At 41.4% G+C, this 14,118-nt stretch overlaps 1 protein-coding gene across 5 annotated transcripts in view; it reads right to left on the reverse strand.

Annotated features, from left to right (window-relative positions):
• kif13a (kinesin family member 13A) overlaps nucleotides 1-14,118 on the reverse strand; it is a 235,687-nt gene that overhangs the window by 39,284 nt on the left and 182,285 nt on the right. For all 5 annotated transcript variants that reach the window (XR_012095681.1, XM_073024008.1, XM_073024006.1 and 2 more), the window contains 4 exons: nucleotides 13,435-13,534; nucleotides 11,329-11,455; nucleotides 7,946-8,001; nucleotides 5,468-5,592 (listed from right to left, as the gene is read on the reverse strand). Coding sequence is in view for 4 of the 5 variants with exons in the window: in XM_073024008.1 (XP_072880109.1) it covers nucleotides 5,468-5,592; nucleotides 7,946-8,001; nucleotides 11,329-11,455; nucleotides 13,435-13,534 (408 nt within the window). In the remaining variant the exon portion in view is untranslated. The remainder of the gene's footprint in view (nucleotides 1-5,467; nucleotides 5,593-7,945; nucleotides 8,002-11,328; nucleotides 11,456-13,434; nucleotides 13,535-14,118) is intronic.

Raw genomic sequence — 14,118 nt, forward strand, 5'->3', positions numbered from 1 at the left:
CCAGCTCTGGTACCCTTACATACAATTCACATGCTTGGAAGCTGGATTACTTCCTTCAGAGCTTGGTTAACCATTTATATACAAAGATCTTATTTCAATGCCAGGGCACAAGTGTTCAATTCCAATATGAACCAAGAAATTATCTTGTTGCCACATATTCCTGAGATCTGATCTGGATTTATCCATTGTGATTTGTATCACCCAGTTAGTACCGACGATCTCCATGGCTGTGGTTGGCAGGGTAACCCAGAACTCTGTGACAAAGAATGAGCATTTACTACCAGCAGTGTTGAAATCCACACAGCAGATGTCTACACTAAGGCAATGCAACAAGGCCTAAAGGTTTCTACATATTCCAATTGTATGGTAACATCCTAAAAAAAATACATGTTATTACAGTAGCTTTTCTCATTCAGGAAAGGGAACAGCATCTAGGGCATGAACATTAGGATCAGGAAGTAAAAAAACACCAACTCCTTGAAAAGAATGTTGAGTTTCTGCGTGAATTGTAGAGGGGTGCAAAACAAGGAGCTCACGTGAGAATTGAGAGGAGGGAGGTGATGTTAAGGCATCACAGAGAATGGGGAAGACTAAAGGAACGAGACAGTAGACTGTGAAGATGGGACACAAAAATGGCAGCTGCGGGATGACAAGAGTATCATAATGAACTGGGAGAAGGGAACAACGACAGGAAGAACTTGCAGGCGTGGTGCTGGGTGGATCACAGGCAGGAAGCAGGATCAAAATTCACTCAAAGTTAGAAGGCAAAGTAGCTGAAATTCTGAAAGGAAAGGGGAGATTTCATCTACTGCTTCAAAATAACTTAACCTTAGTAAAATCACTTACAAACAGTATGTAATGCTGCACAAACTTTCTCACAAGGCAACCAATGGTACCAAGAGGACCCTGCTCTTCTCTCACAAGACCATTAAACTCCTGGCATTAAATTCTAACCAAAGTGCCAACACTGTCAATGACAGTGTCAATTTTCTGCATGGTCTGAGAGGTACTGTATAGCAGAACAGAATTCTCTGACACCAACCACACTTACTGGCCAGACCAGAGCAAGATTGTACTCAGTGAAGATTCTTAAAGATAATTTAAATTTGTATTCTGACTCAGAGACAATACTCTGACCACAGAGATATTTCTGACATCTTCAAGTGAGCTTGCCTTCATCGCCATCTTGTGCTACATGGCCTCCAGATCCATTTTCAGGTTTCTTGGTTCGGACCCACCGAGGACCTCAGGTACTCACATTCAATTAACTGCTTCTCCCTCTGCGTTCTCCGTGCCACCCTTTCCGCCACGCAGAGATAGCTGGTGCCCTGTCCCAGTTGCTGCCACAGCTCCAGGCTTTTCTCTCCTCAGCCTGTCATGGATCTCTCCGATATTTTATCCCCCACTGGATCCACACTTTCACCCGCTGGTTCTTCGCCTTCTTCATGTTCAGCAAGAATTCTAAGATCACAGATCCCACTGTCTCCAACTTCAACAACCCTGGATGCCTCCAGGCCATGATCCCTGCTGCCTCCCACGCAGCCCTCAATTCCGTCGGACACCCCCAGAAAACACGTCCATACGACCTGACCTCCAGCCCCGAAAGCTCTGGGTACCACTAGACTGGTGACACTATGTTTGCCAACACCGGTTCCAACGATCCCGAGCCTAGGACCCTGGACACCTTCACATTGCTATATGCACAACCTTTATCTTTGGCTCCAGCCTGGACCTTGACTGCCAGCACCTCTGGACCAAGACTTCATGCACTGCCACTGGACCCCAGTCTCCTCTTTGCCCACAACCACTTTTTCCTCTCTGAGGCAGAACATCCTGTCCTCAGTAACGGCCTCACCTTTATCCCCTTTTGCCTGTACCCCAGTGAATTTCATGTCCGCCACAACATTGGGGTTTTCTTCCAGTGCCTCCAATTCCAAGCTCACTTTTTTGGCAAGGATTCCACACCCTACGTTGATGACTCCTTCTCCCGTCTTCAACCCTCCTCCTCCTCTTGGACACCTTGCTCTGGTTCAGTGCCTGCTCTGGCTTTTTTTGTCTCTAATTGCTGATAAGATATCAACCGTCTCAATTTCAACACTCCTCTCTCCTTCTCTAAACAAGAGTCCTGCTGAAGGGTCTCGGCTCAAAACATCAATTGTTCACTCTTTTCTATAGATGCTGCCTGGTCTGCTGAGTTCCTCCAGCAGTTTGTGTGTCTCTCTCCTTCTCCAACCTGACCCCTTCCGCATGCACTGCCCTCCACTCTCTCTACACCAACCTTACCATCAAACTCGCAGATGGGCGGGGCGGGGGGGTGCTGTTGTAGTGTGGCACACTTGCCGAGGCCTGCAGGCAACTCTCAGACACCTGACTCAGTTTGTGGTCTATTGCTGCTGGCACATAACACTGCATTAGTACCTGAGCAAGAACCACTTACTAAACACTGGCACTGAATAAACCATCTCCTCACCTACTTTAGTTAAAACAAAAACTTAAAAGGAAACAGTTTCATGTTACTAAATTAATGTAATTGAAAATCAATAAGACACAAGAAATAAAAAATGTATTTGCTGGAAATTTGAAATAAAGTCAAGAAAATGCTGTAAAAAGATGCAGGTAGCAGAGCATTTATGCACATAGAACAGTTCTCACTCAACGTCAGTAAACCCAAAGAGCCGATTATTGATTACAGAAGGAAGAAGCTGGGGGTTCTTGAGCTCAGTTCCAGGAACCGAGGTGGAGAGGGTCAGTAGTTTTAAGTTCCTTGGCATTAACATATCGTAAGATCCGTTCTGGGTCCAGCATATTTGTGTCATCACAAAGAAAGCCTGATGGTGTCTCTACTTTGTTAGAAGTTGCATAGATTTGAAATGACATAAATTCGAAAAGCTTCGACAAACTTCTACACCTGGTATGGAAACATAAATGCTCAGGAACAAAAACACTCCACAGAAAGTGGTGGATAGAACCCAGTCCTTCACAGATAGATCTTCCTATGAAGGGTCTCGACTCAAAACATTGACTGTTTAACTCTTTTCCACAGATGCTGCCTGACCAGCCTAGTTCCTCCAGTATTTTGTGTGTATTACAGACAAAGCCTGTATACACTGAATACACTTACATGGAGTGCAGCCACAAGAAAGACTGCCACCACTCAGGCTATGCCTTCTTCTCACTACCACAATTGGGTAGGAGGTAGAGAAGCCTTGGGTCCCACACCACCAGTTTCAGGAACAGATATTATGCTACAACCATCAGGCTTCTGAAATGGCATAGATAACTTTGCTCATAAACTGATTCTACAATCTACACTCACTTTTAAAGACTCTATACAATTTATGCTCAGCATTATTTTTATTCACACAATTTGTCTTCTTTTGCAACATTGGTGTTGCCAGTCTTTGTGTGTAGTTTTCTTGTATAATTCAACTGTATTTTTTTCCTGTAAATGCCTGCAAGCAAATAAAGCTCAAGGTTGTATGTGTACTTGGCTAATAATTTACTTCAAACTTTGAGTTAACTGCTTCAGTTCAAAATCTTTCATTACATCTGAGAAAGGAGAAAAACTAGTTATCTGAGGGAGTAGAGAACATAGGGAAGGGCAATGGGATTTGTAACTGGAATTTCTGTGATGAGTGAAATAATATTACCCTTGAGGGGCAGTTAAGCTCATTTGTTGGTCTAATGTCCACTTGGCCAAAACGTACTGTACAAGCAAAAGAAAAAAGGACTGTTGGCAAAAAAATGGCAAGTTCTGATGCAATCAGAAAAAAAAGCATGTATTAGTTAGAGCTGGAGAATTCAGTATGGAACCCTGCACACTACAATGAGCCCAGACAAATGATGAGATGTTGTTCCTCCGAAGTACAGTATGTTGTGTATCACTGTAACAATTCAGAAGGACAGAGACTGAAAAACACAAATGGAATGGGAGGGAGCAGCTTAGGAGGGTTAATCTTTGCTTGCATCTTCGAAAACAGCTCTATTTCCATCTTTGATATCTCTATTTTTCCCCTTCAGGGCTCCTTTGAAGACCCTGACCTGGAGTTACACACTGACCAAGGTTCTTTGTGAGAATGGGACCCGCTCTTGGGGTTTCACAACTGGCCGTTGTTTGGCACATCAAGGGCTCGGCCTACAAGCTCCGCACGCTTTCGGAGGACCGAGTTTTCGTGGTTCTAGAGATGGGGGATTGGAAGTCAGTGTCCAAGAAGAAGACCGGAGTGTCAGGGGGAGATGGAAGATCTAAGGTTGTGTGCCCAGAAACCTGAGATCTTTGGGCACAGAGCTCAGAAAAAGCCATGCAACAGATTTTTAGCATCGTAAACCAAGGAGTTGTTTGTTAAGTCTCCCCTCTCACTGTGAAACAGAGACACCTCTTTCTCCCTTAGTAGGGAGAGAGGGAGCCTGTGGTATGTGGAATGCTGGATGAACAATGTAGTCTTTGGAGTACTGCACACCTGTGTCTTTGCTGTTGCTTTGCCCACGCTTAAGTGCTCGATGACAAGTGCCAATGCTTTTTTTTTGCCGGTGGGGGGGGGGGGGGGGGGAGAGAATCATTGCTTACTGCTACTTATGCGCGGGGGTACGTTGGGGTTCTAAAATTTAACTGTTATTCATTCTTGGAGAGCACTCCTCTGTTTTCATGGATGGTTGCAAAGAAACAGCATTTCAGGATGTATATTGTATACATTCCTCTGACATTAAATGAACCTTCAAAACCTTTGAGAATTGAAGTGGCAGGCAACAAGTTGTTCAGAGTCACTACTGTGGATTGAGCTCAGCTGATCCACAAAATGATCACCCAATCAGTGTTTTGTTTCCCAAATACACAGGAGACCAGATTACAAGATTACAAAGCTCTCAAGGTAACTCAAGAAACTTAACGCATGATGTTGCTTTTATACTAATATAATTTACACGGCCTCTATAAGGTAAGGAAAACTGTATCGTTTCGATCTACAGAAAATTTTCAGGGTGATTTCAATCACCAAAAGTGGTCAGTTCTCAGTTTCACAGGAAAGCTGTAGTACTGAAGTCTATTCTACTCTTTGACTATGTACTGGCTCTATGACAAAAACCATCTCACTCCACTGCTCATATCTGCATTTTATTTTCCTTTTGAGTACTTATCCAGTCGCAATAGCAGGCAGATCAGTAAACAGAATACCAGCTGAAGCGTGAAAATTATGCTCAAACCATCAGAAGTATAACACAGGTATAAATATATTTTAATGAATACAAAAAGATTTAATATAATGTTATAATAAATCAAATATATAAATGTGATATTAAATGGATTAACAGTATTGACTTTAAAACTTTTCACAATCTCGAAGGATAAATTAAATGATGCTTAAATAAAGTTAATAAATTGTATGCAAGTGTTAGATAGGGAAGCTTGAGGGATAAATAAGCACTAGAATTCTACATGGGCTAGAAACGTAAATTGACATATGATATGTACCTCGTCTTCACTGTGCTTGATAATAGGCAAATAAAAGAATTGGCTGCCATGTTCCTTTGGTAAAATGGAATTCACTCCCGGTGCATGGGGACCTGTCAGCTGTTCATTTGCACGGAGGTCATCAGCTTAAAAAATACAAATGGGAATGAATAAAAGACCAAAAGAAAAACCTCCAAGACAACCATAACCTACTTCTGCCTGGCCAGTGAGATTAACAATTGGCTTTTACAAAACACAGTCCAATATTTTGTATCTCTAAAGATTTGCTTTATTTGTCACATGTACATCGAAACATACAGTGAAATGCATCGTTTGTGTCAAGTTAAATCAGGAAGGATTGCATGCCCTGCTGACTGCATCTCAATATCTGCCTCATTCAAACAATTACTCCTGGACTTGCTGAATTTCCTCAAGTCCATAACAAGACGATGAAACACTCCATGTTGCTTCAGTTCTGGAATCCTTGATCTTAACTGCTCCAACCCCAGAGGTCTTATTTTCAGCTGTTTTACCTCTAAACTGTGGAATACCCTCTCCAGGGACTCCACCTTGTTTTCCATTGCTCCTTAAGATTTAATCCCTTAACCAAGCTTTTGACCAGGCTCGCCTGATATTTCCTTCTGTTACATGCTGTCAGACTTTTACTGAGAACAATCACAAAGTGCATGGGGGCAATTTGTCCATTGAACCTCTAAATAGCTGCAACAGCTAAACCTAAGTTTGGGGGAAAAGGACCACAGATGAAAGAAGAAACAATCTATTATTAGGAACAATGACCTAGTGTTACACTACATTTATGAACAAAAATATAAGGACGTAACTTTTCATATAATTTTTGCATGTAAAGGATAAATTATGTTCATCAGCACCTCGTTTTCACTGAATCTGTTACCACGCTCACAGCAATACAGGTCTCCAACTTGCACCTGCATTACTCAAAGCAATCTTGTGCAGGAGGCAAGAAATGATCTACCTCCCCATTCACAGAGAATTTGCCTGCTTTCCCTCAGCACTTTCCTTAGCAGTTCCCTAGAATAAGAATCAGAATTGTCCCAGCAAGGGAAGCAGGTACTCACTGACCCATTCATTCAGCTCCAGCTCTCCATCACAGCAATTCAGTCGGCCCCTTTCTGTGGTTCATTCCACCCAAGCCTCTGGTGTTCCTTCCTAAAGTAGCTACCCAGCACCCTTTTAGCAAGTCAAGATTTAAAAAATTGCATCACTGGTTCACATTCATGCTGTCATAACACTTTTTATTCAAATCAACTTCAGTTCCACGGTCAATTGTATTATGTGGCATCTCATCAAATGCATTTTGAAAGATCATATACACATCGAGCCCTTCCTCAGGGAAAGTAATTACATCATATGTATGTAATTTATTTTTAAGAAAGCAAAGCTCATTTTCAATTCAATTGAATTTGTCCAAATTTTGTTTCAGGCAAATTCCCGAACATAGAACTCCAACCATTTTGTCTTAATTTGCTTGCGTTTATCTTCACTTTTCCTTGAAGTTCAAGTTTAATTGTCATTCAACCATACACAGGAATACAGCCAAGATGAACCAGCGTTCCTCTGGGGCAAGGTGAAAAACACAGTACTAATAGTCACACCAGTACATCCAGCACACCAAATAATTACACCAGAAAAAACAAAGTTACAAAAAAAAATATATAGCCCGGGTCCCTGAGTGTCATGGCCTGCAGACTGATGGTGCATGGGACCACGTTACTGCAAGGACAAGCCATGTCTTAAGATCATAAAAAAGACATAAAGGACAAACACTAAGAGCCCAGTATTTGAAAACCTTCAGTTCTAAGGTGGGTTGGAAGATCCTCCACAATTTGGATCCATAATTCACTCACTGATAGCTTGATTCACATACACCTGTATTTCTATTACCTCTACTTCATTAAATTTTATCCTATCCTGTTCTCAACTATAATTCCTCTTCTACTGAGAGTTTGGAAAGACTTACTGGGAAAGACAGGTGCACTGTACTCAATCACCTCTCCAAACATAGATCTTTTTAGTTTATGATCATAGTTTCTGTTTATTATTTGTACGCATACAGAATTCTCTTATTGATTTCCTTTTATTTTGGTTACTTCATATCATTCTATTCTATTTTTATATAGCTAACTTCCTTTCTGATCTTTAATTTACACCTGGATTGATACCACTTTAGCAACCTGACACCCTCCTTTTTGACTGCATGTCACTCTACATCTTTTTTGCCATCCGTCTATGGAGTTGTGTTTCAAGTAGCCTTAGAATGTGCCATGATGTTCTCAAATCCATTTTCTCTCCGAAAGCTGCCAGTCATTCAATTACAGATTTACTTGTCAATCATGTACTCCAGTTTAGCCTCTCCAGATCCATTTGCAGCTGAATAAAATTGCCACTTCCCAAAGTTAAATCCACATGGAAATGCTTTTCTCTTAATGACCTTTGACAAAAATAACAGCAACTACTCACCATTTAAATCAAGGAAGAGTACTGGGATATGAGCTTCCATTCCTGGAGGTGATATCCTGAAAAATACATTTACTCAGTGAAAAGTACAGATCAAGATTTAACTTCTATATACTCAGATTAAGAGGAAAGTTTATTCTCGTCAAAATGAATAGTTAATTGTCATACACTGTGTTCATGTACAGAATTTGCTTGAGAATAAGCCACTTCCAGATGAAGTTATCTTAAGGTAGTATCATCTCAAACATCGACCTCCATTACAATGATAAACACAAGAGATTCTACAGATGCCATTACAATGGGCAGCGAAAGTCTTGATTACATAAGCATTTTAAAATTATTCTGAACTTGGTAGATTTTAGTGGTTTACCTCAAAGAAAAATGTAAAACTTTGGAAACATCTTGGTCACTACTCTGTTGTCTCAAGAATTTCCAGATCACCCAGTATTCAAAAGCCGATATCCTGCGCACAACTCACTTCAGAAAATTGCTCTTCAGTTCACTGGAACTGTGTGGTATTCTAACTAATTTATACCTGAAGTATACTAAAACAATCTCGTTTAACTTCCAGTAGATGGAAAATTCTGAATGCACGTTCATTCTGACACCAAATACAAATCAAACTTCAAGTTTAATTATCATTCAACCGTACACAAATACAGCCAAAATGAAACAGCATTCCTTTGGGGCCAAGGTGCAAAACATACACAGCATAAGATAGCAAGCACACCTACAGTCACGCACGTGTTCCTGAGTGACATGTCCTGCAAATTGACCAACTATCGGCAAATGATCAGATTTCGGTACATCACCATGGTAATGGTAGAACATGCGCTTGCACTTTCAATTCCTGCACCAATATAATAAATTGCCAACCTTGCCAAGATGACAGAATAAACTCACAATCAGCCAAGTTCTCCACAAATAATCTTACAGTTTTGAACCAAATACAGTCTCTGGTGTTGCACACTGCACCTCTGAAAATGCACTTGTTAATCAGCGGAGTTTAAGAACATTTGAAGAACAGGTATTAATTGCTCGTACAAACAAGCTGGATGAACTCAACAGGTCGGGCAGCATCTATTGAAATGAGCAGTCAACGTTTCGGGCTGAGACCCTTCGTCAGGACTGAAGGAGGAGGGGGCAGGGGCCCTATAAAGAAGGTGGGGGGAGGGTGGAAGGTGCCAGGTGAAAAACCAATCAGAGGAAAGATCAAGGGGTGGGAGAAGGGAAGCAGGGAGGGGATAGGCCGGAGAGGTGAAGAAGGAATGAAAGGGGAAAGCACTATGGGTAGTAGAAGAAGGCAGAATCATGAGAGAGGTGATAGGCAGCTGGAAGAGGAGGCAGAGTGAAAGTGGGATGGGGGAAGGGAGAGAGAGGGAATTACCGGAAGCTGGAGAATTCAATGTTCATGCCAAGGGGCTAGAGGCTACCCAGACGGTATATGAGGTGTTGCTCCTCCAACCTTTGTTTGGCCTCATCACGGCAGTAGAGGAGGCCATGTATGGACATATCTGAATGGGAATGTGAAGCAGAGTTGAAGTGGGTGGCAACCAGGAGATCCTGTCTGTTGTGGCGGATGGAGCAGAGGTGCTCGACGAAGGGGTCCCCCAATCTGCGTCGGGTCTCGCCGATGTAGAGGAGGCCGCACCGGGAGCACCGGATGCAATAGATTACCCCAACAGACTCACACTTGAGATGTCCTGGAACAGAAAGCTTCACCTCCGTCTCTGCCGCATCTGCTCCCAAGATGAGGCTCCCAGGATGAGACATCTCAAATGTCCTCTTCCTTTAAGAATCGTGGTTTCCCTTCTGCCGTCATCAATGATGCCCTCACCCACATCTCCATTTCCCGCACTTCGGCCCTCACCCCATCCTCCCGTCACCACAACAGGGACCGTGTTCCCCTTGTCCTCACCTACCACCCCACCAGCCTCCGGATCAAGCATATTATCCTCCGCAACTTCCACCACCTTCAACACGATCCCACCACTAAGGACATCTTTCCCTCTCTACCCCTCTCTGCTTTTCGCAGGGATTGTTCCCTCAGCGACTGCCTGGTCCACACGTCCTTCCCCACAGATCACCCACCTGGTACTTCTCCCTGCAAGCGTAAGTGCTACACCTGTCCCTACACCTCCTCTCTTACCACCATTCAGGGACCCAAACAGTCCTTCCAGGTGAGGCAACACTTCACTCGTGAATCTGTTGGGGTAATCTATTGCATCTGGTGCTCCTGGTGCGGCCTCCTCTACATCGGCGAGACCTGACGCAGATTGGGGGACCCCTTCGTTGAGCACCTTCGGTCTGTCTGCCACAACAGACAGGATCTCCTGGTTGCCACCCACTTCAACTCTGCTTCACATTCCCATTCGGTTATGTCCATACATGGCCTCCTCTACTGCCATGATGAGGCCAAACTCAGGTTGGAGGAACAAAACCTCATATACCGTCTGGGTAGTCTCCAGCCCCTTGGCATGAACATTGAATTCTCCAACTTCTGGTAATTCCCTCCCCCTCCCTTCCCACATCCCAGTTTCACTCTGCCTCCTCTTCTAGCTGCCTATCACCTCTCTCATGATTCGGCCTTCTTCTACTACCCATAGTGCTTTCCCCTTTCATTCCTTCTACACCTCTCTGGCCTATTCCCTCCCTGCTTCCCCTGCCCCATCTCCTGATCTTTCCTCTGATTGGTTTGTCACCTGGCACCTTCCACCCTCCCCCTACCTTCTTTATAGGGCCCCTGCCCCCTCCTCCTTCAGTCCTGATGAAGGGTCTCAGCCCAAAACGTTGACTGCTCATTTCAACAGATGCTGCCCGACCTGCTGAGTTCATCCAGCTTGTTTGTATATCTTGGTATTAATTGCTCACTTGGAATGAATACTATATGGAGTTAAGAGATAAAGACAGAAAGGGAAAAGTTATTGAGGCAAGGCAAGCAAAATCTCTGAAAACATTTATTAGCAGTTGATGATACAGTATTTCTTTCTTTCTTTTTCAATCTTTTTGTTAGTATTAATAATATTATGAACAAAATACAATTAATATATTAGTAAAGGGATTACAAACATACAAATTCCCATTATACATGAAGGAATACATAAGCAATGATGATACAGTATTTCATTCAGATTTTGCAAGAACTTTGTTGGCGAACCTGTCACGTTCAGAATACTTTCAAATATGTATGTAATCTAGATTCTAGATTCTGATAATTGTAATGATGTTTGAGACTACATTGCGTTAAGATAATTTAATTTGGAAGCGACTTACTGTATGTGAACACAGTTAATCATAATGGATCATTCACAGAATAATGTATTCTCTCTACAACTTATAAATAGCTTCAAAACAAGTCAATGATTTGATGTAGGTGTTATACTGACCAGTCTGCTGGGGCTCCTGGAATTCCACTGCCTGGGGCAGGAACAAGCACAGCATTTCTCTCCTCTGTGAGTCCTACCCATTGCTCCACCAGCCTTGCTTCTCTCTCTACATCATCTTCTGTTTTTTCTACACAGAGGACCACAAATCAAAATCAACCAATGTGTATTTTTCAAAGATAAATAGTTCCACAAAATTGAGCATACCCTAACCTGTAAGTGCTAATACTGTGGCAGAAAGCAGCTGCTACATCTTAAACAAATGTTCTGTGAGTGAATTACTAGAATCTAAATTGGACTTGTATAAAACCAATTAAAACCATTTTAATTAACAAGGCCAATGAGGTTGCAGAATTGGTTTTAAAACGATTGAAAAGGTCCAAGGGTGGATGGCTAACAATGAATATATTTATATTACTTTATAAATTAAGGATTTAGGTTAACAGTATGCTTGTAAAGTTGCTGACAATTAGATATGCTTTGGAAATCACAAATAAAAATGAAAAAAAGCAAAAAAGAATTTCTTAAACAGTTTGTAAAAATTATTAAATGAAAGAAGTTAGCAAGTGAACATGGATCCCCTAAATTCAGAGTTAGAAAAATTATAATGGAAAATAGGGAAGTGGTTTTAATTTTTTTCTTATTCTGTCTCTATGGAAGCATACCAGAAATAGTGGGGACAGTAATGTTCTAAGCAGCATGAAAGATATAAAACAATTAAGTGTAACAAAATGGAGAAGTTAGTGAAACTCAAAGCTGATTTATCACTTGGATGTGATATTTTATATTTTTCAATTTTGGAAAGGGTGACTGCAGAAATAGTCAAGGCATTGATGGCAATCTTCTAAAATTGCTCAGTTCTGAAAGGATCCTAGCAGAATGTGAGTAATTTAAGTGCAATAGCAGTATTACCGAAATGAGGAATAAAGGATCAGTTAGTTTCACACCAGTTGCCAGGAAAATGCTAAAATCCATTAGGGAATCCTCAAAATGCAACAGAGAATCAAAACATGATTTAATTAAAGTATACTTTTCTGAAGGAGTATGTGGCATTTGCCACACTGACAAATCTTTTGATGACATAAGTTTCAGGGTTGAAGAGATGCAAAAAATTAGCCAGGAAGAGAATCTTAATAAGAAAAAAATAACAACAGTAATAATTGGGCAATTTCAGATTGCCAAGAAGCAGGACTGGATCCTCAGCAATGTACAGTGTATATTAATTTGTTAATCACTTTATCCATACATGCTGGTCACATCAAGCTGGTTGGAAACAAACAGCAAATTGATGTTGAGCGTCTATAAAGATTTACTGACAGCAATAATATATGAACAAGGTGATAGCAGATGGAAGTGACATTTTCTTTTGGCAGGAAGGGCAAAAACACAAACTGTTTTAAATTATGAGCAACTAATAAATGCTAGTATTTAGGGGTATCTGAGTATTTTTATGTACTATAAAGATAACATGCAAATACAGCATAAGAGGCAATGAAACATTATGTTGGTCTTAATTGCAAAGAGGTTTAAATACAAGTTCCAAGGTTATTCTGCATTTGTAGAGGAGATTAGTGAGATCACAACTGTTACTCTGGTCTCCTTAACCAATCGTTAGATAAGAGGTTGTCATTTTGGTATTTCAAAGATTGAGATTTCATTAAGGTGTACAAGATTGTAAAAGGGCAGATGAAGGTCTTGGTCAGAAATATCGACTGTACATTCCTTTCCATAGCTGCTGCCTAGCCACCTGAGTTTTACTCTGTATGTATTGCTTTGTAAAGTGGCTTGACAAGTTTCAGATGGAGAGCCACCTCCTCTAGCTGAATAGCCCTAAACCTAAGCAGAACACCTCTGGATAAGTGGATATCTTTTTAGGACTGAAAATATCCTTCACAGAGAATTCTTTACTCCAGACAGACCTGTGTTTAGGATATTAAAGTTGGGATGGACATTTTTTTTAATTGAAAAGGAATTAAGATTGGTTAGGGAAAAGGAGTTGAGGGAGCATGTCAGCCATCAATTACAGCAGGGTCAGTTTACTCTTGCTCCTATCTCTGAAATAATGATCAGGCACATGTGCCTGAACATTATTTACTGAAGTACACATACCCTGCTTGTTGATTATTTTCTGAATTTGTTCATCTAAATATTCCCGACGTTTCATCAATGCATCAGACCATCTCTCGCGCACTTCATTCAGATCTTCCTCCTGAACAATTACAAGGATCGAGACATAAGCCAATGCTATGAATGCAATTTCTTGTGAAGAGGACACTAATATTGTGAAGAGGATACATCAAATATGGTGCCACTGAACAGTTCTACAACAAGTTACAGGAAGCTTACAGCCTTTCTTGCAACAACCCTTCTTTTATTGCATAGGCTAGAAAAGCCACTCTAAACATTCCCAATTTACATCCTGAGTATAGTAGGCAATGTGTCTCTTTTCATTCATGCCTGTAATTTCATGATTGTAATAGATTCAATAAAACAGATTCCCCAATATCAATCATGAAACTCTACCTTATTTGGTGCTCTGCCCCAAGTGCAGAAGGTATGACTTAATTATGAACTCTGTGAATACCCACTCATTGTGTAAACCCAACTTCATATTCATGCACAAGAGAAAATCTGCAGATGTTGAGAATCCAAGCAACAACACACAAAATGCTGGAGGAACTCAGCTGGCTAGGCAGCATCTATGGGAAAAAATACAGTCGGCGTTTCCTGCTGAAAGGATTTGGCCCAAAACGTTGACTCTACTTTTTTTGATAGATGCTGCCTAGCCTGCTG

Source organism: Hemitrygon akajei, chromosome 20, assembly GCF_048418815.1.
Source record: "Hemitrygon akajei chromosome 20, sHemAka1.3, whole genome shotgun sequence".
Lineage (NCBI taxonomy): Eukaryota > Metazoa > Chordata > Chondrichthyes > Myliobatiformes > Dasyatidae > Hemitrygon > Hemitrygon akajei.